The 27,726-nt window shown below is 39.1% G+C and overlaps 7 protein-coding genes across 10 annotated transcripts in view; 3 read left to right on the top strand and 4 right to left on the bottom strand.

The window, feature by feature from the left end:
• LOC144664670 (vitamin K-dependent gamma-carboxylase-like) overlaps positions 1 to 27,726 on the bottom strand; it is a 171,972-nt gene that overhangs the window by 19,408 nt on the left and 124,838 nt on the right. The gene's annotated exons all lie outside the window — the stretch shown is intronic.
• Positions 1 to 27,726, bottom strand: part of LOC144664827 (DNA-binding transcriptional regulator BolA-like) — a 94,813-nt gene that overhangs the window by 4,691 nt on the left and 62,396 nt on the right. The window lies entirely within an intron of this gene.
• Positions 41 to 1,957, bottom strand: LOC144666840 (uncharacterized). 2 transcript variants are annotated; one of them, XM_078528243.1, is made up of 2 exons: positions 1,882 to 1,957; positions 41 to 1,644 (listed from the first exon to the last, which is right to left on the bottom strand). In XM_078528243.1, exon 2 carries the CDS (start codon positions 1,583 to 1,585, stop codon positions 101 to 103), a length of 1,485 nt encoding a protein of 494 aa, XP_078384369.1. In that variant the 5' UTR covers positions 1,586 to 1,644; positions 1,882 to 1,957; the 3' UTR covers positions 41 to 100. The 2 variants fall into 2 exon arrangements, with proteins under 2 accessions (XP_078384369.1, XP_078384370.1); XM_078528244.1 differs by having other exon boundaries at positions 1,900 to 1,949.
• Positions 1,387 to 10,519, top strand: LOC144666841 (uncharacterized). 2 transcript variants are annotated; one of them, XM_078528246.1, is made up of 7 exons: positions 1,387 to 2,341; positions 3,145 to 3,269; positions 4,395 to 4,500; positions 5,605 to 5,693; positions 6,450 to 6,507; positions 8,444 to 8,564; positions 9,282 to 10,519. In XM_078528246.1, the coding sequence occupies exons 1-7, from the start codon at positions 2,182 to 2,184 to the stop codon at positions 9,538 to 9,540; spliced, it is 918 nt and encodes a 305-aa protein (XP_078384372.1). In that variant the 5' UTR covers positions 1,387 to 2,181; the 3' UTR covers positions 9,541 to 10,519. The 2 variants fall into 2 exon arrangements, with proteins under 2 accessions (XP_078384372.1, XP_078384371.1); XM_078528245.1 differs by having other exon boundaries at positions 1,390 to 2,341; positions 9,276 to 10,517.
• On the bottom strand, positions 11,132 to 14,989 carry LOC144666844 (very long chain fatty acid elongase 1-like). The gene is made up of 4 exons (XM_078528248.1): positions 14,898 to 14,989; positions 13,890 to 14,017; positions 12,261 to 12,485; positions 11,132 to 11,551 (listed from the first exon to the last, which is right to left on the bottom strand). Exons 1-4 carry the CDS (start codon positions 14,911 to 14,913, stop codon positions 11,204 to 11,206), a joined length of 717 nt encoding a protein of 238 aa, XP_078384374.1. The 5' UTR covers positions 14,914 to 14,989; the 3' UTR covers positions 11,132 to 11,203.
• LOC144666843 (very long chain fatty acid elongase 5-like) lies at positions 15,296 to 21,251 on the top strand. The gene is made up of 4 exons (XM_078528247.1): positions 15,296 to 15,480; positions 18,132 to 18,259; positions 19,001 to 19,225; positions 20,686 to 21,251. Exons 1-4 carry the CDS (start codon positions 15,462 to 15,464, stop codon positions 21,034 to 21,036), a joined length of 723 nt encoding a protein of 240 aa, XP_078384373.1. The 5' UTR covers positions 15,296 to 15,461; the 3' UTR covers positions 21,037 to 21,251.
• LOC144664646 (uncharacterized) overlaps positions 25,622 to 27,726 on the top strand; it is a 28,438-nt gene continuing 26,333 nt past the window's right edge. For both annotated transcript variants that reach the window (XM_078525813.1, XM_078525812.1), the window contains exon 1: positions 25,622 to 25,730. In XM_078525813.1, coding sequence (XP_078381939.1) covers positions 25,626 to 25,730 — 105 coding nt within the window. In that variant the 5' untranslated portion in view covers positions 25,622 to 25,625. The remainder of the gene's footprint in view (positions 25,731 to 27,726) is intronic.

The following is a 27,726-nucleotide window of genomic DNA, read 5'->3' as shown; positions in this document are numbered from 1 at the left end:
AAGGTACTCACTTTGGGTATCCAGAAAACACAATAACAGATGTAAGATCAACTTTATTTATTTCAAAATAATGAGATCTAATGAGGAAGCCACCAGCATCTTAACCAACAACTTTGGCACTGGACCAGTGAGATCCATTGAAAGAAATGTTATTTTGCCCCCAGCTGAAAACCCTGAACATTTCACTTGGGTTCACCCAGGCAGTGAACAATGTTTCATTTGTACTGGGCGACAAAATCATGTAACCCTTATCAGCGTTCGGGATCACAAAGACTTTGACAAGACCCATCTTCTGCAATGTTGTTGTAATATCTAAGGATTCACAGATGAAATAGTCAAACAGCGGTTCAGTTTGTCCACCTTTAACATGAGTCCAAAGAGCTATTTTATCCACAAGACATCGCAACACATCAATGCGCTCGGCCATCTTGCATGTCACTTTAAATTGCGGCGTCAGTTTGCATGTCTCAGTGGGTAAGAAAGAAAACGCGGCATTGGGGAAGTGTTTAGAAGATAGGTATTGTGCAGCCTGAACATCTGCTGCCTCATTAAAGTTCAACCCACATACGTTCATCTTGCCGGTGTTTGGACCCAGTTCACAGACTGCCCACATTGCATTTATTTTTCTCACATTCCGAGTCCAATTTAATGACTTATCTACTAAGTATGCCATGTCAGTTGCTGGACCAGCCATTGTGATGTCAATGGTCATATACTTCAGCAGCAGTTTGTGAAGTTGGTCTAAGCTTAACCAGTGTGAGCCAGTGGAACTTGACTCAAAATTAGAGACACCAGTTAATTGGTTCATAGAATGACGTGCCAGTTTCCTTCGCTGGTCAAAGTCCTGAAATTTGTAAAATTCATTACAGCGTTCATCAGACAGTTGGTCATACTCATTTGTCGTGACCCAGTGCTTCTCGACATTATTGTAGAAACGCCATTCATCTGCATGATGTGAATAAGACAATGGTATCTGCTTGGCGATATGTCCTTTCACTAGGACATAATCTGAATACCCAGCCGTCTGTAAGATGCAGTCCAGATCAAACATGTTTTTCTTTAGAACTAAGGCAGAGTCTTCAACTGTCTTTGGATCCTTCATGATAGCTTCATCTGCAGGGAGCGGACCAATATGTCGATGAAAGTCCCACTCCAACCATGTCTTTGTTGATTGATCAAAAAATCTTTCGGTTGTGTTCTTGTGGGCTAAGCCTAGGTTAACACGCCGTCCGCCGCAGACAATGTAGAGTGGACACAGAGGGTGACCCAATCTCTGTAACACCCATCTACCCACCACTGCCAGCCAGTTGTTAATCTCTTTTGATTGATGTGCACGCAGCAAGACAGCAGCATAGTTGTCGGGGTCAGGCATGTCAATGAAAATGACACGAGTCCTGAGCACTGAGATCAGCATCTTGACAATGGTGGCAATAAAAACCACTGTTAACACTACAGAGATCCAGATTGTCGGAAACTCATATCCCATGATAAGCTGTTGGATTGTGTAAATAATAATAGCTCCAAGGACACCAATGAACCAAACAGGAGCTTTTTGGCACAATTGCATCAGCTGAGACCAGAACATTGCGTTGAAGGTACTGGACCTGGGCGTCCTGTGACCCTTGGTGATCCTTATCCTAATTTCTATTGAAATAAACAAGATAATGCAGCACGAGTGTCATTATTATTTTAAATTAACGATATGAGAATTATAACAACAAACTGGGCTTAGTTGTTGCAAAATGTTTGGGTTGATGATATAGCCAAATATCTGGCAGGGCCCTTTGTAACATTTTAACAGAACAAAGCAACAAATTAATATTTCTGAGTGATTAAAACTACATTCAACCACATATTTAGTTAAAATTACAATAATCTTGCCTTTTACAGAGTCTTTACCTGGTCTTTACCGGGCTCACAACTCTAACAGCCTGTTTGATGTAGCAAAATATCCAAAACAGATCGCAGTAGTCGCACCCTCTGATCAGCGGTGCTTAGAACCTCCCACAATGCATTGCAGGAAATGCAAAACAAAAAAATGGCGGCGAGTTGCGATTTACACAAAACTTTTCCCAAGAGTATAAAAAATTTGCAAGAAAATGAGCAATGGATAATTGAACAGGCCTACTATTAATTCAGTACCAAAGAGAACTTTTCGCTGTATTGAGATACTTGTCCTAAATGCTCAAGTTTTGGAAGAAAAACAAACAGCAACCCGAACAGGCGAGAGATGTCGGAGAGGAGGGAAGCACAGATCAAGAACAACCTTTGAACTCTTTGGAAGAAGTGTTGAAGCCTTTGTTTGAAAGAACTAATCCAACGGCCCTTGAGGAATATGCTGGTATGTACAATATGACTGTAATCATAATTTATAATAAACAAACAGCTATAGCAGATACAGTAAGCTTACCCCCACCGCGCGCGCCAACTTCTCTGTGAAAATGAGCTTTTTTCGGCGATTTTCTCTTTTCTCAAAGAAAGATCCTGTCACGCCAACAAATTCTATACCTCCGCCGCCAACTCTGAGTTCGATTGGCGAAGAAACGTTTGATAATACTGAATCAAAAAATCTGCCAATGACGTCTTGCTTAGGAAGTGAAATTGGGAAAGGTACAGATTACTATCACAAGAATGGGGTTTCTGGTTGTGCACAAGTGGTTAAAATACTATTGTAAACTTATCTTTTGTCTTATTCTAAAATCGAGCAGTTGATCACAAGGGTTACAGTGTACACTTGTTTGTTGTTTGTACCTGAGGGTACAGTGTACAATTGGTTGTTTACAAACATTTCGGATCCCAAAAATAAGTTTTCAAATTTGTTTACATTTTGGGTGTTGAACTGCTTATTGTCATATAAATTTTTGAATTCTCCCAAACTTTCTCTCAGGTTTCAATAGGAACCAACTGGCAAAATTTGTCACCTATGTCAAGTGATTTAACCTAAATACGTTGCCTAAGAGACACTGATTGAAGTTTTAGTCAAAATTGAACTGCCATAGGCCGCATTTCCATCAATACAGATATCAAAATGTGTGCTGGGAAAATCTGCAAAAAATTTGTACAAGAGTTTGACAAATATTTGTTAAACTGAAACTGGTGGTTATATCATTGTTGTTTATTTTTGTTTTTGTGTTTTTTTTTTAGTTCCAGTAGCCGAAGTGGAACGGCTTTGGTCAAGATATCAGCAGCTTGGCCTCAATGATCAACAAACCCTGCCAAATGGGACATTCCAGCAGCAGCCTTACGCAACAGATCCTTTTGTGAAACAGGTTAATGTTCGTATGAGTCAGTGCTACTAACTAACTAATAGGTCTTTTCAAGATCTTTGGAAGCTCCTTTTCATTTGAAATGTCTTTTACGATCTTCTTAAACTGCCTTGTCGCATGTACTTGCTGTACGACAATTTAGACTGTAGATGTAGCTCCCGGGGGGGGGGGGGGGACTCGCATATGAAAGTGACGGGGATGCTCGTCGTCTCGCTTAGGGGTTTAAATTTCAGATTTTTGGTCTCGCTTAGGGTGTTCTGGCAAAACGCCAATATTTTTAGTCATAATGGTCTCGTTTAGGGTTACACACGAAGAAATATACAACTATAAATTCGATTTTTATTTTTTTGGCGAGAGAAAATAAGGGGACCTTTATTTTCTCTTGTTTTTTGGTATCTTTTAGGGGTCAAGAAAAGCTTGAGCCACACCTAGATTGGTCTCTTTTAGGGGTTCTTTTCAAAATTTTCGACGAGCATCCCCGTCCGTTTCATACAGGAGTCCCCCCCCCCCCCTCCGGGATGTAGCTGGTGGATTATAGTGTGACTTTTTCAGGTGTTTCAAAATGTTTTGAAGTACGCGTAAGCAACTGGAGTAGTAGGTGGCTGTTGTTTCCTCTGCCGCAGATAAAGTGACCAGCCAAAGTTTTCAAAGGACTCTCTGTTTATTCATTAGTGTCGGTAACACAAAGTCTTTCGAAACCTGACAGTAACGATAGTTAGATGGTTAACGATTAGCTTACAAATATTCAAAAGCTTCACAAAGATTGTTAACCGATGGCTTCACTACGAGCTTTAAAGGCAGGGAAAGCATCTGAGTCGGCGTTTGATCTTTCCGTTTGGATCTTAATTAACAACTATGACGTAAGCGAGTTAATTAGTGATTTTGATGTTAATAAATGCACATAATTTCGTTCACCGACGAAACAGCTGTGATGCCGAGCTTGTTTGTCACGAGCTGATTGCAATGACCAGAGTAACTGACAACATATAAAGTAGCCAGAGGAACTTTGACAGTTTGTTTTAACAACCCTGGACTATAAAAGCTTATTAAATAACCAAACTGAAGACATTGTAAAGGTTGTGTTAAGCGTCATTAGAAATGTTTTGCTTTTATTTTGATTGATATTAGATTTGGAGGACTTTTCCAAGAGATGAGAATGGAAATGTGACTTTCCATTCATTTGTTGGTGTATTGATGTGGTGGAAAACTGCACCATTGGACAAAAGACTGGCAGGTATTATTCTCATTATTTCATTGAAGGTTTATCACCAAAGCTTGATGACACATGGCCAGGGGTTTTAAAAATTTGAAAGAGGCAGCTGGTTTGAGCAGCGTAACCGACTGTTTGAAAGAATCTTCCTTTTAAAATAAATTATTTCAATTTTGGAAAAGAGTTGTTACAAAGTGTGAGGCAGTAAGGCATGCAAGCCATTCTTCTTAACCTTGATAGCACTCCAGTTATAGCCTACAGTTAGCTAAGGTAGCTTGCAGTTAGCCTATTTATTGGGATTAGGGATTCCTGCCTTGCATGCCTTGCTGCCTCGCCTTGCATGCCTCGCCTCCGCATGCCTTGCTGCCTCACATATTTAATTTGTAACATAATTTTTTTTTTTAAATTTTTTTATTCAGCTCATATTAAAGTTTACAGTTTTTTTTTCCATATTCTTAATAAAATAGAAATAAGGTATTACAGGAATTTGTAGTTAATTAAGTATTAAGCTGGGGAGCTAAATGAACCGGTAGGTTTTCAAGTTAGCTCTCCATACAATTAATGTTATAAATAGTATAAAAAGCAGGTGATTAATATAATTATAAGAAACAATAGTTAGTTACAATAGTAAACTTAGTTTAATGGAAAATCAATTTAGTTTTTGTTCTGACAGGAGGTAATGTTTTGTTTGCTTGGGAAATGCTAACACACTTAAGTCTTTCAAAGAAGATGGAAGGTCTTTCCAAATAATTTATATACTCACTCTTTGAGAATAACACTCTTTGGGATTAGCTCCTTTCTTTAAGTGAGAAGTAGCCAAGGCTTTTCATCAGCCATCAGGGGACAAGTGCTTTTTGAAAGCCTCATATATTACAATAGCTGAACCTGGCTGAACACTCACAATCCAACAATAATTTGACCAGTAGTGCGATCGGTAAAAGACATTTAAAGAAGATATTTTAAGCCGATCTGTTTTTTCTTTTCTAAATTTTCGGTGACATCTGTTCACCTTCATCAGAGTTAGTGAAAGTTTCACTAACTCTGATGAAGGTGAACAGATGTCACTGAAAATTTAGAAAAGAAAAACAGATCGGCTTAAAATATCTTCTTTAAATGTTTCTACTTCAGGTATTTTTAAGCTGCTTAACAAATCACAACCTTTGGATGTTCCTGCCTTACAACAAATCATCATGAATCTTGACAGTAGTCTTGATGAAGTAGGTATACTAACTTGATGCATATGTCTTACAGTGTAATTCTGATTACTGACAAACCTCCAAGGGAATAAAAAATTGGTTCCAGAAATTCTACTGGTCCTTTAGTATAGCATTTGCTATTGTTTTGGGGGCTAGGTGTATTGTTCCCAGGGGGGGTACTCCGGCTTGTAAATGACGGGGATGATCGAATGGAGGCAAAATTCAGGACCTAAAAAAATCACTAAGTCTTCCGACATTACCCAAAAAAATTCCTGAACCAAAAATAACCCCCAAAAAATCCCTTGTCAATTTACCCCTAAATTGCCAGGAGGTGCAATAAAATAACACAAAGAACGCTCGTTTTGTTTTTTCATCATACCATAAATACGCCAAGGCCGCGCCAAGGCACAGTAGTTCGTTTTTAATACCCAAAAAAATCCCCTATCTAAATCAAGATACCCAAAAAAATACTTGCCAAATTTTCCAACCCAAAAAAATCCCGGAATCGAAAATTTCAAACCCAAAAAAATCCTTCGATCATCCCCGTCATTAACAAGCCGGAGTGCCCCCCCCCTGGGGTATTGTTTCTGTTGCTTGGGTGTTCTATCGTTCTCTCAAAGGGCAGCGAACCATTCATGTGAGATCTTGTAAGAGCTGTTATTTGACCAAATAAGTCAGGAAAACCAGTGAACTCTCAATGATCCCTTGTACAATATATCCATTCATCCTCCTACAAGGAAACAAACTGGCACAATAAGTGCATTTTAATTCTTTCAGGAAACTGCCAAGTCCAAAGCAGAGTTGCTGGTTAAAACACTGGATGACAAAGACCAAGGTTAGTAAAATTAATACAAAAATTTAGAATAAATTGCTCTAAAAGATCCCACGAAAGTCTGATATCTAAAGTTACCAAAAGAGTCAACTCAACAAGTTCTTGGTTGGAGAGAGGCACTGTAAAAATAAAATGCTTTGTCTACAAACTCACTAACTTATCCCCATCGTGCCGGCTAGTGCAAAGTGCAGTGAACACAGCTTCTCCATTTCATCAAGTCTTTTGCAGTCCTGTTGATTGAGCTCTAACACAAACGTTGCTATTCCTCTACTTTCCTGTACCATGTTGTTTTCAGTCTTTCCTCAATACATACCCAATCCATCTCCATCACTGTTACTTGAGGATTGTTCTCATGTCATTCTGTTTTGACTGCTATACTAGATCCTTATTTGAGATGGTCCTGCCAACCCTTTAAAATAATTTTTTCTTAGTGGCCATTTGGCCACCGACTGCTTAAGTTTGGTCGCCAGTATAAAATTTTAGTCGCTAAATTAAGCTCATGCTTTTTAAATCCTTCTTCTCAATTTAAGTTGCCAGGCTGGCAACTTTGGTTTCAATTTCCCTCTCCAAAATTTTAGTCGCCATGGCAACTAAAATGGTCTTAACTTGGAGGGTTGGGTCCTGAAATATAGAATATACAATGTATTTTTGGTCCCTAGAATATGGGAATTAAAGCTGATTTCCAGTCCGTATTGCGCAGACTCGGGGTTTGTTTTGGTTTTGGTTTTGAATTCGTTGAAACGTTACACTTCGGTGACAGCATACATGAAGTTTTTTTAGTCCGCCATTACAGCTTGTTTCGTTCAAGAATTTCCGATGACCTTAAACGTCGGTTTGAATTAAATAGCGTCAAGGTTCCTCTACTCGTTATTATTTGTTCTGCAAAGATATCTGGTGTTAATTATGAAGAAAAAGGTAAGTTTGTCGCGTAATTTTTAGTTTTGCTTGTAAACATTAATCCTTCGTGTGGGCTCACATAAACATTGCAGCCGAGATTGCGCAGTACGGACTGGAATTCATCTTTAAGTTTAATTTAAGGAATTCATAAAATTCTGATCAGGGGCTCAATCTGAGACCACTTGATATTTAACAATTATTCGCCGAAGGCGAAGTGATTATTGTTGAATAATCCCCGAGACAAAGTCGAGGGGATTATTCAACAATAATCACTGAGCCTAAGGCGAATAATTGCTTTAGTATAATTTTTAGAGGCGATCATCAAGAACTTAAAAAATAACGATAGCAAACAAGAAAACAGCAAACACAAGTGTTCGCTTGCATACGGTGTAAACCAGTTTAATTCATCGATTACAATCAGAATTTATTTAGTAAAAGCAATAAAACGGAACAAAACAAACCTATGAGAAAGATAGATGTCCGTTACCTTTGTATGATTGTTGATGACTTCTAAGCAAATGTGGGAATCCTCTCGAAAATGAGTAGCTCCGGTGAGAAGAGAACTAAATAATGTTTGCTCAATCGATCTGACTGAGTTTCTCATCGATCGCCAAAACCGCCGTGTTTACGATCATTTCTAATGCCTTGAGAACCATCTCTTGAAAATATTTTCGGTCCAAAAGCCTTCAGTTGGTAGTTAATTTAAAAAATTCCCAGTGTTTAAAATATCCAGGACTTGGACGGGTTTCTTTCAAATCAAAGAAATTTTCATTCAGCAAAAGCGGCCATGTTTACTTGCCTGGATGTCAAAGGTGGCGTGGCTAAGTAACCAAGCCTTGAAAGCTATAATCACCTCGCGCGGGGTGAATATAGCCTCATAAGCTGAGCTTCTAGACCAATCAGAATGCTTCAATTCTTATAATCACCTCTGAAATTATACTAAGAAACCTTATCAAATGCAATCCAAATAAGTCCAGTGCTTTTCCTAACATGTTTAACCAATTGATGTTATTGTGATATTTTTCTTTGTTTCTTTGCTCAGGGTACATTGATGTTGATCAGTGGGTTAACTGGGCTTTACAACTTCCAGAAGATGAAATCGCCAAACTCACAAAGTTTGTCATTATACCAGAAGAAATGGACGCACAGACGCCATACAGTAGGTAAGACGTAACACTAAAGTATTATAATGTTTCCTTGCTATAAATTATCATTTTGGGAAGGTTGGCTTAGTAGAGAAGACGAGGGGGAGGGGGGGGGGTTATTAAACATAAAACAATCCTTTGTACATATATTTATATAATTTACAATAATAATAATAGCCGAATATTTACCCAGGAAAATCCTTCAGTACAACAGCGGGGTCCTGCTGACTAAATATTAAAAAAAAAATTTCAATAAAATTACTGAATATTTGTAATGAAATTCGTATAAAAAGGGGATCATGCACTAAGTTTAAAACCTCAAAAAAGCTATGATAAAAATTACAAGTAAAAATCGTCCAAGGCTTTCCTAAATAAAAGTCTAGAATTAATGTAAGTTTCTAAATCTTAAAGGTAGTGAATTAAAAAAATCGAGGCACCTAAAAATTAAATAAAAACTACAGTGCACAAAATCAAGTTTGACTTTGGGCCATTTTGCTGTTTTCCATTGTTTCTAGTGTTTGCAGGGTTATGATTAAATCGTTCAAAGTAATCATTTAAACGGGAAACACAAAGAGCATGCTCTCTTGTGTAAAAAGTTGTTACCGGTAATTGATAAAATTCGAAGATCACAGATTCACAGACTGCACTTTGGGGAAATGATTTGAAGAGCTTGGTTCTCAATGGGGCGGATTATGCATGTAGTTATTTTTATTGCTTTACTATTTTTAGGGCTAGGTCAGAGAATCAGTCTTCCATCCCAAATGAGTTGCTAGTGGACATTGCTGGTAAAATTGGTGAAAGAGACTGGACTCCATTGGCTCGTGAACTTGGTTTTACCAAACATGAAATACGAGAGGTGAAAAAGAAGTACCCCCATCGTTCAAGAGAACAAGTTTATCAGGTTTTAGTGCTTTGGAGGCAAAAGATGGGACAAGAGGCAACTGCTGATGCCCTAGAACTGTCACTGAGTAAATCTGGAATGGAAACGCAATAGAACTATCCATGAGTGGAGTATGGAGGTTGCGCCCAGCTATCGCCTTTCAAGGTGTCAATTAATGTGTGGCAGTTGCTTTCCTCTAACAATTCTGTTGACTGTGGCACAAAGAGTTGGCCTAAATTTCAGATGCCTTCTTTAGTCCCTTACCCCCCAAAAAGACATCAGGCCCCAGTTGTTCGAATAGCGTTATCTACTGGATAGGGAGACGCAGCGGCCTAATGGTTAGCGCGCTCGACTCCAAATCGAACAGCCCAGGTTTGAACCCTGGCCTGGGCACTACGTTGTGTTCTTAGGCAAGACACTTTACACTAAATGGGTACTGGTGAATTTACTGCTGGGGGGTAACCCTGCGATGGACTAGCATCCCATCCAGGGGGGAGTAGCAATAGTTCTAGTCACTTAATGCTACAAAACCATAAATTATTAGCTCCAGCTGTATGGGCCACTTGGCTCAGACACATACTTTACCTACCTTACTGGATAAACCACTATCTAGTGGATAGCATTATCCACCCTTTGAACAACTGGGCCCTGAACTAAATAGCCACTAATGCGGGACAATGATGTCATGTCACTTTGAGGCTATTTGGCTACTACAGCTATTTGGTTCTCAGTACTCAGATGTCTTCCCCAGAAGTAAGTGAACAGAGAAGATTGCTGAAATTCGGGCTAACAAACAGTTTCAAAATACTGACAACACGACAAATTAAGAGGTAATAAATCAACCATGAGAGAGTGTCTCTCACGACGGCACATATAAACTGCTTACACCAAAAAGATAAGTCAATCAAGAAAGTTGAAGAAACAACATGAACTACCTGTGATAAAAGACTTGCCCACATGTTTGATGTCAGTCTTCTCAACAAGTCAAACTAAAGAGAAATATTGCCAAAATCTATCAAATCTTTCAATACTCTATTAACAATTAAAGGTGGATATATCCAAACTTCTACCACTGGGAATGGTTAAAGAAGTTGTGATTCTTATTATTTTAACTTCACTAGGAATCATGAGTTTGAGAAGTTTCTTCAAGACAGTACACAGCATGAATAAATATTTTATTGCAGCGGTTAAACCACTGAAAAAGGTTATACAAAGGTACTAGTTGTACAAAATTGAAAAGTATAATGGTAGATATTTTTGTAATATTACATTGTAGATGGATGTCATAAAAGTATGACTTGTTTTGGGATAGATGTATAATGCATAAAAATGCAATTATTGTTTAAAAATATTGTAAGACATTAATATTGTGTTTGTAGGATAGAGTAGGGCAACCAGTGGTTGCAAATTGCAGTAAAAACAAAAAAAAAATTATTATTGTTGTCGGTACTATTTGACATTGTTTATAAATACCAGCCAAAACATTTTTTAAGATTTAGTAATAGAAAATAAGACAAAACAATTTACAGTGCAAATCAAAAAAGCATGAATACTTGGAAGAATAATAATTTTATTTTTTTGTTTGTATTGTTTGGAATTTTTGTCTCACAAACGAAAACATAACCAATCCAATATGTGATGAATACACTATAAACTCTAGTTGTAATAATCCCTGTGTTTCTAATGATCAGTATTATTAGATCTGTAAGCATGTGCTCAAAAGTCAAATAAAAGTGTTCATGCTTTTTATATTGCAGAGGCGAATTACTTGATTGGCTTATTCAATTTTCTTGTCACGCCTAACTTTTATAAAAGCATGATAATAGAAATTGCCAAACAGACCCAGCATGCTTAATCCGTAGAATATACTGTAAATACAAAAGCCGTGATGCAGATAACCTACAGAAGAGTGAAAAATGCCGACTACAAACTGGACCATTTGAAGTTGGGTCATTTGTTGCTTCCACTGTGGTCTATTTGAAGGATTTAGGGCTGACTGGCCATAATAAAGATAAAGAAAGACATGTACAAAGGAGTTCATTCCTAACATGACTCCAATAGCTGGCCATGGGCACACATGATAGGCATAGTCACTCAGCAGTAATATACTGGCATGATGGTACACCTAAAAAAAGTAAAGGAAAATAATAGTTTTATTGGAAATAAATGTTGGAAATAAAAAGCAAAAAATCGCCATTCACTTTTGTTTGGTAAAGTGTCTTTCTTGCTGAAATAGAAATTTGAAGGAATATATTTTTCACATTTGGTTTAGTAACCGGGGAACAAATGGGTGTAGGCTTGTAGAAGGGTTTGCCACATTACAGGCTGATCTTTGTTTTTGCGATTTCCTCTAGCATGCAGAGAAAGTCCTGCCCAATAGCCCAGGATTAGTGGATTTTTTTTCTTGCCCAATGGGAAAGTAAACAATTTTGGACTCTTTACTTGGCAGATGAAGTAAGGACAATGAAAAATGCCTTTGGGGGGGGGGGGGGGCAGGGAGATCTGAACCTCCTGCCTCCCATACCTTTTACTCCACCCCTTAATGTAGTGGTTCACTCCTTTTTGTCCCTATCTATTACGAAATACAACAAAATAATGCAAAATTTTACTCGTTTTCTCCCGGTTCCTGCCACCTTAGGAATCCCACTTCATGCCCTCTGTTCTCCTGCCTTCCACCCTTTTTTTCCAGGCTCCCACTCGCTGCCACCCCCCCCCCCCCCCAACCTTTATGCTTGCACACACTCATTCCAACTTGGAGAAAGGGCATGCTGGAAAATCCATTTTTTTTGCACCCTGAACAATTTGGCAAACTTATACTTAGGGTCCAAACTTACATGTAAAAATGTGATTTGCCGCTGCCTATGTCTAACAATCATGAACACTGTATCCAATAATTCCAGGTGTTTGGTGATCCAGTAGATAAGGAATGCATGTTTAACATCAGGGTCTGGCACCATGGCAAACGTGTACAGCCACCCTCCTTGATAAAATGACTTGACAACCACAGCCAAAGAATAAAGACTCAGGGCACTGCAGAGAAAGTTGTACACCACTAGAACCTGAAATGATCAATTTATTATTATTATTATAATTATTATTATGTTCCTTACGTAATGTTTGCTTAAAGTCCTTAGCGCCGAGACCAAACCATGGTCCTGGGGCACTAAAGGGTAGCCAGTTTTTAGCTTGAAAACACCCTCCTCAAAATATGCGCTGTACCCAGCAAGGTTATCTTCTGTAGTTCACTGATGCTTATTTGGCCGGGGATTCTTCCAATATAACTCTCTAGTCCCTTTTTGATAGCTCCAAGTGCTCCAATGATAACTGGTATCGTTTCCGTTCTCATGCCCCACATTCGGCTTGTTTCGATTTCCAAGTCCTTATATTTAGATAGTTTTTCAGTGACTTTCACGGATGTGTTTCTGTCTGATGGTACTGCCATGTCAATAAATTTACAGGTTTTCGTTTTGTGATCTTTAATCACTATATCTGGTCTGTTGGCTGTTATTTTCCTGTCTTCATTGCTATTTATTATTATTATTATTATTATTATTATTACTATTTGTTAATAAATCAGTAAATAAACTAAGTAAGTTTCTCTGTGAGTAAGGTTAAAAGTGTTTAGTCTCCCAGTCAAATGAACCAGGGATCTGAGGAGGCCCCAGGGGGGGTACTCCGGGATCCAAGTGACGGGGATGTGCGAAGGATTTTTTTGGGGGTCGAAATTTTCAATTCCCAGGATTTTTTTTGGGTAGGAGAATTTGGCAGGTATTTTTTTGGGTGACTTGATTTAAATAGGGGATTTTTTTGGGTATTAAAATCAAACTAAAGTGCCCTGGCGCGGCCTTGGCAATTAAGGGGTAATTTGACTAGGGATTTCTTTGGGCGTTTTTTTTTTGGTCCAAGGAATTTTTTTGGGTAATGTTGGGAGACTAAGGGATTCATTCGATCATCCCCGTCACTTTGATCCTGGAGTACCCCCCTGGGATCTGAGGAGGCACACTGAATATTATTACCCTGTCCCAGGGATTTGGTTGGTGAATTCCTCCCAGGGGTTTCAGGGAACAAGGGAACAGGACCATAAAATAATCGAGAACAAGGGAACAAAAGGGGTCTGGACAATCTGTGAGCCAGCGAGCCATGCAAGCCATTTTGGTTAGCCTAAATAGCACTCCCCAGGGGTGGTACTCGGGATTTCAACTGATGGGGATGGCAAGAGGATTTTTTGGTGTTTTAAATTTTCAATTCCGAGATTTTTTTCCTACCCAAAAAAAACTCGGAATCGAAAAATTTCAAACCCAAAAAAATCCTACGATCAACCCCATCACTAGCCTGCGTTGCAGACGAACAAATCACTTGAAATCCCGAGTACCACCACTGGGGTATCAGAGCCTCTATTTTAAATTGTTTTTCTGAGAGAAGGGTGGGAATGGTGGTGTTCCTTGTCAGAACAAGATTCTTACCTTATGCAAGCCTAGAGGAGAAGTAAAGTTCTTCCATAGCAAAGAAGCAGGAATTAGAATCATATACACCACTGCAACAGGGAATGACCGTAGTTCTAAGACAGCTTTGAAAAAATTCAAATATTTTTCTGCAAAACAAAAACACAGCAATGCATCAATTTATTTGAATTTTCACTTTCAGGGGAAGTGACAAGTTTTGATCACTGAGGATGGTTCAGCAGGGTTAGAGAAGTTCATTGAGGTCATGATCCCCCTGCAATCATTTTTTAAGGTCTGGAGACAGATTTACAGATTGAAGGTCTTTTGATGTTTTGGCTCCAAGGCTAATGTGTTGTTCCAGAAAATATCCATACCCCTCTCACGGAACGTTGTTTTGCTTGAATCCCCCATCCCTCTGGAAATTCCGGTTAATTTTTTTTTTTAATTTTGAGACCCCCCATCCCCTCGGGGTTTCCAATGATCTTCTATTAGGTAAGCAGACCTGTATAATAAAAAATAAAACAAAAGAAGTCACATCAAGGTGTAGGGAAAAATGCGTAAATGATTTTCTTTTGTTTTTTGTTTTTAAATATAGCCCTTAGCCTTGGAGCCAAGTTAGAATTTTTACCACCTATAACATTGACCTAGTCCAATACAGGTTTTTACCCGGGGACCCCCACCCTACCCCCCGCGCGCAAGGATGTTTGCATGGCTTTCGATCGCGAGCCGGGCCGATATCACGAATTGAACCTGTGAGGAGTACGAAATAGAGAGGTTTGCAGTCACTTATACACTGATCCAAACAATACATCAATATTATTGATCTTTTTCTTCATAATTATTTGGAATTTGTCCGCACTACAACAACCCTCTGTATAAACGCTGGTCGTTTGATTCGCTCGAAACCCTAGGTCTTACGAATTTTTCAAAAAATTAGGAAATGAAAGCGGCTAAAAACGATTATTTTTTACAGTTGTGCTGTATCTACATCCCCAAGGCCAGGTATCAAGACTATCAATGGATACATACCTGCCCGCGACTCCATCTCCAACAGAGATAACTTGTAAAATATTTTCTCTCTTTACAACTTGCGTAAGGTGATTCGGTGGAGACTGGGTTCGATACGTCACGCTAGAGCAGTCACGCAATGAATGATGCAGTCACTCTTGTGTGAGCCCCTCCCCTCCGCCCCCCCCCCCCCCCCGGCTAAACCATCCACCCTCTCTCAGTCAGTCGGGGTTCTGTACAGAGGTCTGTACACGTTGACTGGTTTTAATTTGTTAATTAAAATCAACTAGAGTATAATCCCACGAAAATATTGCTCATTATGCAATAATAAAGAAAAGGTCGACTTTGAACCCTGAGTAAGATTTCACAATTTCGTGCCCGCTTCAAATCACCCTCTTGCACATGATCACATGCAAATCAGAACTATTCACGAGGGAATGGCCATAAAGTGATTTGCATTTTAACACTTGACACGGCTGGGCGAATAGAAAGATCACACCTCTTTCCGAGTCAATCTGATCGAGCCGTAATAAGTTTCGCTCTCCCGGACAAGTTGTAGTATAGTTCCTGTAGAAAGCTTCCGTAATGGGGATGACTTTAGCTGGTAAGTAAATCCTTTGCTTCCATTCTGGTACAATTGTACATGTCCTGGAAATTAGATCTCGCAAAAGCTACAGCGCGATTCAAATTGAATTTTCGCCCGAATATTTAACATCAAGAGCCTTTTCAAGCGATTATTTTGATTCTACCCTATTTTACACTGGAAATCATTGAAATCACGGAACTTGTAATTATTTTTAAGCCGCTTAATTAAGTAGCCCGTAGACTTCCAATTTTATTTCGCCGGAAAGAATTTGCACGTCTGCAAGCAAGCTTTCCAGTCTTGCATCGATCTTAGCATAATTTATATATCGTCTAAAAACAAAATATTCATAACTGTACGAAATCGCAGCTTTGTTTTGTGTCAAAACCGCTGTTTCAATTGTTGGAAGTGTTAATGTCCAGTGAAACAGCTGAATATATACAGTATATAGGCGTTGTTCAGCGAATGAAAATTTCGCTCTTTTGCGTAATATCAAATGACCCAATTTACATGCAAATGAGAAAGAACATAAAGCTATCGCCCCCCACCACACCTCGGAGGAGAAGGGATGGGGCTATTAAAGAAAAACAAATCAAATAAATACAAACTCGACAAAACCCTTCTAAATGTTCAAACTGCAAGTTATGGGGTATTGCTATAAGTCCCGATGCCTTTTGCGAATAGTCGTTATAAGGGGCTTTAAATTTCCAGAGGGGGTCTGACGGTTCTGGTACCGGTGGAGCCAGAGGCGAGCGTGACGTCACGCGTGGCTGGAGTGGCGCGAAAATAGCTAGAGACAAGGTAACCTGCGATCAGGCGTTCTTTTTTTTCTCCTCCCGCCGCAAAAAAAAAGAACGCCTGATCACATGTTAGAGACAAGGGCCAACGGAACGCTGCTATAAAAGAAAACAAAACATGAATGAGAGTACATTTTTCTGCCGTTCCTGCAAAACAACAACGTGAAATGACCAAATTCTACGTTATGTCTAGACTACGAGCAGTCCTTTTTTTGCTTTAAAAAACCCGTGAAACGAACGCAAAAATAGCGATCGATCGAGCGTGAAGTTCGAGCGGCGAGCGGCGCGGACGCAAGACCGAGCGGCGAGCGGCTTCTCCGCTCGAACTTCGCGCTCGATCGCTCGCTACTTTTGCTTTCGTTCCACGGATTTTAAAGCAAAACAGATAGACTGTGTCCAGTGTGCAGTGTGCAGTCTACGTTTCGGTAAGAACTGACGCAAACCACATCTGCGAATTTTTCAATTTTTTAATTGGAATCCGGGACATTTCTTAACAAATTCAGCTGAGGATGTACCGAAAGATAGAATAAATTGATCTAAATAATTACGATCGGAATCATGAATAGCCTGCGTTGCAGACGAACAAAACCCAACCGGGGTTTTGTTCGTCTGCAACGCAGGCTAAATCATGAATCATAGCTGCAAAATTGGTAGGAATCATGAATCTTTGTGTTTAAAACTTGAAAATCATGAATAATGGAAATGGCTAAAAGAATCATGAATAACAAATCACATGACAAATGAACGCTTCTATCGATATTGAATGAAACAAAAATTAAACTGATGGGCAATTTTACTAAATTCTTAGAAATATATTCCAGAAATGACTTGAAATCGCATTTTTTATTTTATATTTTTGGGGGGGGCCCCCCCCCCCCCCCATAGGAAAACAATGGAAACACGAAAGTACCCTTGGCTTCACATCTTCTTTCCTTACCGGTACTAATTTTACAGTGATCAAGTATGCTACCCACGGTGAATAATATTTATTTAGAAATATTTTGACGACTAAAAGTATTTTACATTGGCTTTCGGCATAATTCCGTGCCAGGAGAGTCTCCACATGAAAAAGAAGACTCTGTTAGAAGGGAACCGAAATGCGCAAACCAGCCTGTAAGTGAAAAAGTAAACAACTGAAACTGGTAAAACGTTATTTTGAAAGCTGGATGAAAAGAATGAAAAATGAATCATGAATATCAAATAAAATTTATAAATGAATAATGAATCATCGAGGTAAAATAAGACAGGAATCATTGGACTTTGGATATTCATGATTCCTGTCTTATTTTACCTCGATGATTCATTATCGAGGTAAAATAAGACAGGAATCATTGGACTTTGGATATTCATGATTCCTGTCTTATTTTACCTCGATGATTCATTATTCATTTATAAATAATGAATCATCGAGGTAAAATAAGACAGGAATCATGAATATCCAAAGTCCAATGATTCCTGTCTTATTTTACCTCGATGATTCATTATCGAGGTAAAATAAGACAGGAATCATTGGACTTTGGATATTCATGATTCCTGTCTTATTTTACCTTGATGATTCATTATTCATTTATAAATAATGAATCATCGAGGTAAAATAAGACAGGAATAATGAATATCCAAAGTCCAATGATTCCTGTCTTATTTTACCTCGATGATTCATTATCGAGGTAAAATAAGACAGGAATCATGAATATCCAAAGTCCAATGATTCCGCTTCCACCCCCGAAATTACGAATTTTTAGGTAAAATGTAAATTTACTGTTTTCCTCCCTTTCTTTTAATAAGAATCTCAATTCTTAGAGAACGCCACAAGGATTGAGAGTACTAGGTGCAGTGGTTATCTTATCAAGATAAGGGGTTTCTTTTTCATTTCAGAATTTGCGGCGTACTTTGTTGGCGGTGTTTTAAAGCGCGATTCCTTACCAGTGGTTGTAGTGTACCTGGCTGTTGTAGCTCTTGCTCCGATCTGGATCCGCCATGTCCGTCCATTTGGACTCCGAAAGGTAAAAAAGAGCAACGTTATTGTCATTGTAAACATCAAGGGCCAGTTGCAATTTACTAAAAATACGCTTTCCATTGTATGGCTATACAGGTGAATCCTGATAACTCGAACCTTCAAAGAGAATCAAACAAGGTTCGAGTTGACGGGGAGTTCGAGTTATCGAGGGTAAAATTATAAGAAAATAGCCTGGAGGGAAATCAAAAAGGGTTTGAGTTAGCTGGAGGTTCGAGCTATTGGGTTTAAACTTGTTTGCTTCCTTCCTTTTTATTCTAGCCACGTAAAATAAATGATTGATTGACTTGATTGATCGATTGTTTGATTGATTGATTGATTGACTGACTGATTGATTGACAATGTCACACGAAATGCATTGGAGTATTTGGCCACGTTACTGAAATTATCTCACACGCGCAATGTCGCCAACTGAAGTTGATTGCACCGTCGACCTTAAAGTTACTAAACAAGTTTAGTGCTAGTTAGTGTGAACACGAATACATAGTCCTCTCTCCTCCGCAGAGGCTCCTCGGAGAGGTTTTCGGTGGGGAGAGTCCTCTGTACGAAAAGAGTGCAGGCGAAATAAAACGGCGAGCGTGGCCGCGTTCGCCGCGAAGTGGATCTCGATCTCGAGTGCGCCTGCACTCACCTTGTCCAGCAGATTTTTACAACGACCGCCCCATCACGAACCTCTGCGGAGGAGAGAGTACATAGTCAGTAACTGAATTCCTTTTCTTCTTTCATACAGATTCTTGTGGTTTACAACTTCGCATGCAGCCTAATTAGTTTGTATTCAGTGGCTTTCATTATAGCAGCACTAGCCAAGAACTGGCCTCACTCGCTTTTTGACACTAAGCCAGATCCACTTGTGAGGCACGCTTTGTGGGTGTATTACATGACGAAGTACATCGAGCTTCTAGACACGGTCTTCATGATTCTTAGACACAGGCAGCGCCAAATGACTTTACTTCATGTAAGTACCCTGAAAATTGCCAGATTTACTACACCGGCTGAAGTCTGTTTTTCTTTTACACCTTGTTGTACCCCCCCCCCCCCCCCCCCACCCCCTATGTTAGATAAAGCCTGGTTTTCACAAGCGCAAGCATAAGTAGTTCGTGCCCGGTGAAAACGAACGTCGGCATAAGCATAAGAACGAGATGTTTACTAGTCACTCAAGCCTCAAATGCTTAGACGCGGGGAATCTGGAACGAGCGTTTTAATTGGCCAGACACGGCCATCGTAAATTTCCTTGTGCTTATGCGGTGTTTAGTTTTCACATAGTTAGTACTATGGTTTTCACATGGCATAACGCGAACGCAAGCACAAGCGCAAGCACAAGAAAAGGAAAAATTTTGGTACTTGTGGTTGTGCTTGCACTTGTGCTTATGCTTGCGTCGAGGCCGTTTTTACGGTAAAATAAGAGCTATTATGCTTGCGTCTGTGCTTGCGCTTGTGCTTGTGTCGCAAGTGAAAACCAAGCTTAAGATAGGATCTTTATCCCTGCATGAAAATCGCACATCACTAAGCTCTTAACGTAAGGAGCTTTTAACGCCACAGACTGCACGTTATGGAACATTTAACCCGAATTCTTCGTTCGTATCGTCTCTAGCTGTCCAAGTCTTAACCATTCTTGCTCTCATAAGTGTTTTTATATCGTTGTGAGAGTGAGAGTGAGGGTGGGGGGGAGGGGGTACAAGGGGATATGATCTTTTCGCTTTCCGTCCCTTTCTTTAGCCTGGTTAGAACTTGCGACGCAAATGCAAGCACAAATGCAAGCGACGTTCACACGTAGAACACAAACGCAAGGAACGTAAGATGCACAGACGCGGTTGAAGTCTTTTTCGAAGGTGGCGGACTAGTCGCGCTTCGCTTGCGTTTGTATTTGCGTTAGCAATGTTTACATGTAAAGCAAGTACAAATGCAAGCGCAAGCCAGGTGCAAGAAAATAAAAAAATTCCATTCCTTGCGCTTGCTTTGGTGTTGTGCTAGCTCACTTTCTTCTACTGCCTCCCAAAGGGCTCCCGCTCCCTCTCCTCCCAGGCTCCCGTCCCATGCATGTCCCCCTACCACGTAAGATATGTGTGATAGAGCGATTTTCAACTGATTGCCGTCAAACCAAAACCAGAGTCCTCGCTCTGACCAGCCACAAAGGACACAGACAATACAGCGAACCAATCAAAACTCGAAGGAAATACATGTAGCCGGCACGAAGCGCGGGAAAATGTGCGCGGATGAGCCATGATTGGTTTTGGTTTTATTTCCCTCTCTAATTGGTTGAGACAGTGGCGTTGGTATTTTTTAAGCCAATCGCAAAGCGAAATATTATAAAAGCAAACCCAAAGCAAACACAAACTATTTTCGACACTCAACTGAAAACTGCTCTATGTGCACAAAATAAGTACCATATCGCTTAACATTTATATCATTTCACAGCTATACCATCACCCAACCATTCTGATGTTAAGTGAATACGCCTACACGTACGGGTGTTGGCCAGCGGTCGGTGTACCACTTGGGATGAACGGAGTAATTCACGTATTCCTGTATTTCTACTATGGCCAATCTGCCCTCAACCCCGGACAAAGACCCGGATGGAAGAAACAACTCACTCAGCTTCAACTTATACAGTTCATGGTCGGACTGTGCCACTTGACTGTGGGGTACCTGCAGCATGGTTGGTGTACTTATGGCATCTGGTACGAGTTTACCATGATTTGGCTGTTTGGCAATTTTTACTATCAAGCCTACCTCAAAGAAAGGTCAAGCGTCAAAAAAATTGATTGAACTCTTTTTAAACTCCCGTAATCTCGTGTTTCCTATTTAACGCTAGTTTATTCTGTTCTCGCGACGAAATCGGATTTTCAATTAAGTAATTCTCAATGATATAATAACTGATAATGTGTCTATTAGCGGTTTCTTAAATATAAATGCCCAGTTCTTTATACAAGACTGGAAGCTTGAATAAACTAATAGATTGAAATAAATGTTATTGCACCTTCCGACAATAATTCTTTTAACTGAGTAAGCCCTGTTTTGATAGCCTGCGAATACAGCCGCCTCTCATTCGCTCCTGCTACGCGTTTCGCACATAGTAGCGGGAGCGAATGAGAGGCGGCTGTATTCGCAGGCTACTGTTTTGAGTAAGCAGACGTTTCTTTTTTCGCGCGCTTGCTAGTGCCCGTGAAGAGATTTGGGCCGAAAAATTCCAGTCTGATGACGTTGCTCTATAGAGATCCGCAAAGTGTCTCTGATTGATAGTCTATTGGTTGATTACTGCTCGGATCTCTATGGAGTAAAGACGAATTGAGAGCTTAAACCAAAGTAACTTAAACTGACTTTTTGTTTTTCGAGTAAAATTACACCCCAGGGGGGGTACTCCGACTTGTAATGACGGGGATGATCGAATGGAGGCAAAACTCAGGACCCCAAAAAATCTCTAAGCCTTCCGACATTACCCAAAAAAATCCCTGTACCAAAAATAACCCCCCAAAAAAATCTCTTGTCAAATTACCCCTAAATTGCCAGGAGGGGGCAATAACATAACACAAAGGACGCTCGTTTTGTTTATTCATCATACCATAAATACGCCAAGGCCGCGCCAAGGCACTTTAGTTCGTTTTTTAATACCCAAAAAATCCTCTATCTAAATCAAGTCACCCCAAAAAATACTTGCCAAATTTTCCAACCCAAAAAAATCCCGGAATCGAAAATTTCAAACCCAAAAAAATCCTTCGATCATCCCCGTCATTAACAAGCCGGAGTACCCCCCCCCCCCCTGGGAATTACACACGGCATTGAGAACTCAGTATAGAGGAAACAGTGGTATAAAACAGAACTTTGTTTACCTTCACTTTATTTCAAATTATGTTGTGGAACTGTCTGTCTGGATGCCTCAGCTATTGCGGGTAAAAATTTGAATTGTAATATGATTTGTTTACAAACTGAAAAGACCATCATCCGTTGTTCTTATTTGAAGTTTTGATCTGTCCAATTTTCTTTCACTACAAATAACAGCACACCGCTTCAAGCCAAAAGGAGGGCCTGGCGAGTACTTTAAATTACCTTGGAATAAATTTTCGTCTTTCTCATGTGAATTAAGGAATGGCTCTTGTTCTCATGCGACGTTTTGGTCATTTCTTTGTGATTTGTTCCTTTTCTCAAAAACTTTGTTTCTTTTTGTTTGTTTATATTAGAAATGAAACTTTCCAATGATTGGCTCAGCCCAAAGTGGTCACGTGACTGACCACGCCCTTAAATGTAAAAATTATGAGCATTTAAGTTACGGGATGTAAATGTACAAGAAAACTCTCGTTTTTTCTCTCAAAACCTTTACTTAACCTAGTTAAACGTCCTGCTAAACGGGGATTTTGAAAAATGTTTATCATTTCTTCATTATTTCCTATTTTTGCCTAGTCCCAGTCCCTCTCCAAGGGAAAGACGTTGTAACTGAAACAAAAGAAATAAATTTGTAAATCCCCGATTAGTTCTTCATACTTGGTAGTTACAGCCATTCGCAGAAACCAAAATTAGTCAATCATTATACCTGCAAGTTCTCGTAAATTTGGTTTGAAATTTATATCAATAATTTGGGTGTGGTGTGTCACGTGACCAAGCAGGAATGACCTTTAAACCAAAAACTGAAACATTTCGTACAAACACTTTACCTTATGCAAGTTTCTAAGCAAAAGCTTGAATAACTTTTAGATTAGACCACCCCCTCCAAAATTTAGCCTGACCCATTCCTTAATTCACTTGAGTTGCTTTCTTATTTTGGGCGGCAAACAAGTTGTATTATGGGTGATGTGAGAGTGGCGAATAAAGTAAAGATTCTCCTAGACTACGGCTAACATTTGACTTACAATTCTCAAGAGAGCACACCAGTTGAGCTTGGGAAACTGCAACTCTGTTATTACAGATCACATTTAACTTACATCCGTAATTAAGTACAAACAAAGAAAGGACCATCACATGGGAAATTTAATCTGAATTTTCAATTCAATCTTGACCTACGCCGCCAACTAAGCGCAGAGATTGATAGCCAGTTAGGTTGAACTTACAAGCCATGCAATTAGTATGAAAATCGGAGTTCCTAGTTATAGGACATATGCCTAGAACTGATTGCAATAATCTTACAGATAGAAATAGATAAAATAAAAACCAAAAACCTAGCAGAGCTAAACAATCGCTCACGAAACAAATGCGGTTATCACGGCGGCCAGAATAAACCTGCAGGAAAACTAGGAAGCTTAAGGAACCAAGGCTCAAGATTGCTCCAAACAGTTACAAAACCCGTCCTAGCTACGAGTTCGGCAGTAGGAAAAAATCAGCCGATCCTACGGAAAGGATGAAATCTGAAAAACAAAAACAAAAAAAATTTGACTAGGAATGTGCAAAGAACACAACAAAATAACAAAGTTGGGATCAATTTAGTTTCTGGGAAACTGCTCACCTCCCCTCCCCAAACCTAACATTAACCCTTACTTATCGCTTTGGGCAAAATGTTAGGTTTGGGGAGGGGTGGTGAGCAGTTTCCCAGAAACCTAAATTGATCCCAAAGTTGGTTCTGAGGCCTAGATGACTCTTCCTTATATAAACTGCAAAGTTTGTGCGAGTTTTCCGGTAGCCTCACCCTTCGTAGCTAGCTGGCAGTTTTGTTGGGGCTAATGCGCGCGCGAGCATGCGGCGAAGCCGGGTGGCCCCCCCCGGGGGGGGGTACTCCCATAATTTCGGTGGGGTGTGCCGCCAGGTCTAAACCCTGACCGTATTTAAGGATAAGAAGCGAAAATTGATACCCTTTTTAGGCCAAAACCGAAAAATGCACCCTATTCAAGGGGAGGAGAAGCGTTCCGTGACGACCCAAATAAGTGGCTAACCGCGTACGGCGGACACAAATCTTTATAAAATCGCTTTTGCTACCCGAACAGAAAATTCAAGACTTTTTTTCTTTAACTGGGCGTTATTTTGCTAATATGGTATCCTATCTATCAACCGGCAACACATCAAAAGAGCAAAAATAATCCTATTTAAGGAACGAGAACCTCAAAAACCATACCCTATCGGGCGGCACATACCTATATAGGCCACATATGGGAGTACCCCCCGGGGGTGGCCCCTCGCTGCTTTGCCGCTTGCTTGTGCGCGCGTTATACCCCAAACAAAAAAGCCATCTACGTAGGCAAGTTTTTCGGGCGAAACACGGTGTCCCAAAACGAACCTGGAACCATAGCTAACTATTGCTGGAACCGAGCATCCAGACTCAAAGAAATACAAAGCTATCTACATGCATGAATCTACAGCTTTTTTGTGGACCAGTTTTTACTTTAGAATTGTTTTGCTCTACATAACATCAAAAAGTACGGAATCAAATATGAGAAATGACAGAAAGACAGGGTCGCCAGCCAAATTGCGAGATAGATTTCATCGAACCCAGACGAAACACGGCGGGTAGCCGAATGTTTTCTAAGATCAGGCTGACTATGACCCCATAAAGGATCTCTTTCGGTCCTAGTGTGAACGCATTGCATTGTATACTTGGAACAGACATAAATAGTGTGCGCGTTACATTCAAAGAAAACCGACTACATAGTTGCGAAACGATAAAATGAATGGGTCAGTTTTCAGAGTTTTCTATCGCGCAGACTTGAACGATTCAGCTTATTTAAACAGTTCCGATCGATACACCGTACGGTTTAAATAATGAGATGAAAAAACGATCTCGTGTTTTTATAATCCGTAGTAAGCCTTTTGCGTTACATATGTATTTTTGTATTCAATAAAAAACTTTCCTTATCAGTGTTTTTTATCAGGCTTAAAATCAGTATAAGAGGATTAATAAATATAACCAAAAGACATTGACAACTTTAAACCTCGTGTCAACAAATCACGCTACTTTAGCTTTGACCCTTTCTTGTACAATTTTGATTAATTTGATCAACAAAAATGACATTTCACTCCGATGTTGTTTAAGCTAACTTAAGAGCGCATACATTTTAGCTTTTCTTAGGCAGTCTACAATGAAAGTAAGACAGTTTCAATAGTACATGTGTTTTATAAAGCGATCCCGCCTTTTTGGCAACGCTTTGAGACCGCGGGTTAGGTCGCGGTAGCTGGTCTCAATTTGGGTCTGTCAAGATTTTCTAGAGCTTAGAGATAGAAAAATTAGTCTTTCAATGTAGACACGAGGAATGGATCTTTATTTAACAATACAGTAATGAAAAATTCAGTAAGGGTTACTGCGGGAAGTGTTTTGCGAAAATTCAGCCGCGCTTCGCGTTTAGCGCAAACTGTCCTTATATGGTAAGTGGCGCTTGACCCTCCGCCAGTCAAGCCGGTATGAGCAGGATTATGGGTAATCTGTTGCTATTCGAGCGATAATGGCGTCCTCTGAAGTTTACGAGGTTGTGCTGAGCGGTGGAGCTCCTTGGGGCTTTAGATTACAAGGAGGGAAAGAATTTAGAGCACCTTTGAGAATTGCAAAGGTAAGTTATCAAGAATTGCTCTTGAGATTTGCATGTCATCTCAATTTTACGGGCGAATAGCTTGCAAGTTAAGTGTTTTGCAGTTTGTGTTTTAACGTAAACTGAAGACGCTTGCTCGGAGGTTCATAATAAACCAGCTTTATTTGCACGTTCGGTCTTATTATACGCAGTGCAACATTTTATATGAAATGGTTGTTAAACTGTTGAATTGCTGCTTGAGAATTTAAACCGTGTAGACCTCATTTCATAAGAATCTCGCGAACAGTGTTATTGGAATTTCAAAGTTGTATGGATATTCGATAGCTGCATGTGTAGATTTCGAAGATATGATCGCTTAGAAGCGCTTGCAGAAATTTCAACAAAAATGTCATTTCGCTATACGGAGTAAATACGATTTTACCTTATCTCTTTTCTAGTGCTGGCGGTTTCTAAGTTTTGTTGCTAAGAGTTGCGAGTATTTGATTAGTTCTCTACATTCGGGTAAAATTTATTTTTAAAGCTTATAATTAGTGCGGGTAGACTGTCATCGAATTATTGCGCTGAAAGAAATAAAGTGGGCTAAATCAGTAATATAAACCTTTCAAAATATATGGGATAATTCATTGTTATGAAGTTTTCCGTTGCAAATTTCTGTCAAATTTATTCTATAATTTCCTTTCATAGATTTCGTGCTGGTTTCATGAAATTAACACTTGTGGTTTGCATTCATTTACTGATCCACGTAAATTTAGAACTGTTTATTCAGTATCTGTGTTTCGCTGAAGCTAGTATAGTTCATGAACTCCATAAATTATAATTAGAATGCTTTATTAACAGATAATTCTTAAGAATGTAGATTTCTATTTTCAGCCTTTCTGCAGAATGCATGCAATGGCCCAATGTTGAAATTACGGCTTGTGAAATGAAGCTAGGCATAAAGAATAACACAAAATGTTTTTATGCTTAATAATACGAAAGAATGTTTATTTACAAAGCTAGTGCACTTTAGGGCAGTTAACGTTCAACTTGAGAGATTCTTAAAAGGAACAAAATATTAATGAAACAACCTTGTTTCAGCTAGTCTAAACGAATATCATAATTTACTACTGACAATAACATTGTCTGCGTAAAAAAGCAAATAAAGATGCAGGCTTATATTAAGCTTTTATTTTGACTAGGTATGTATTAAGTTTCTTATTTCAAGCCACATTTCACGAATATCCATGATTTCTGGAAAATCTAAAAAGGAAGTTCCTTTAATTTGACACTAACTAAAGTTATTATAGCAAATTGGTTTATAATTTATGACATTTTTGTTATTTTCTTTCGGTATTGATAATTTTGTGGTTGTGTTTGAGACACAATGCAAAGATATTTTCTGTAATGCATATTTTATGATCACGACTTATAGGCATACCACAAATTGAATAATTCAATGTGCATTGAATTATTTTCTTTTTGTTCATTGACAAGTTTCTCAATTCAATGCTTTGCTTTTTCCCTTAGTAAAAACTATCCTCGCTTTCTTCCGATATTGATTTGTTAGCATTAAAAAATGCATCAATATACAAAAACAATAGAAGATATTTAACTGAAATCGTGCCAAGATGTCTGGATGCATATGATACTCATGTTTAATGCACAACAAAATTTTTGTATTAAGTTAAATGCTGATCTGTAACAAGTTGAAATTTTGTTGTCCAAAAATGTGGAAAAGACAAATTTCATTGAAGCTTGGATTGTTTTATTTTGGCATCTGGACTTGTTTTTATGCGAATATCCATGCTACAGCTTTTTTTTTTTTGACAAAACCTATAATCAGTACGCAGAATTTAAACACTGGCAGTGAAAAGCGATCATTGTCTAATTTCTTCCAGTGTTATCAGTGATTATTATGCACTAAGGTTATAAGAATTTAGGTTATCATCAACAAAGGGGAGCTGTATTAATGTTAAACAAATTGCATAGAAACATTAACCTGTAATAAATTTTTTTACTGGTAATAATAATTATAATA

Source organism: Oculina patagonica, chromosome 9 (genome assembly GCF_052425735.1).
Source record: "Oculina patagonica isolate OP01 chromosome 9, crgOcupat, whole genome shotgun sequence".
In the NCBI taxonomy this organism is placed as follows: Eukaryota; Metazoa; Cnidaria; class Anthozoa; order Scleractinia; family Oculinidae; genus Oculina; species Oculina patagonica.
The sequence above is the reverse complement of the archived record's forward strand: the minus strand, read 5'-3'. Positions and strand labels throughout refer to the sequence as shown.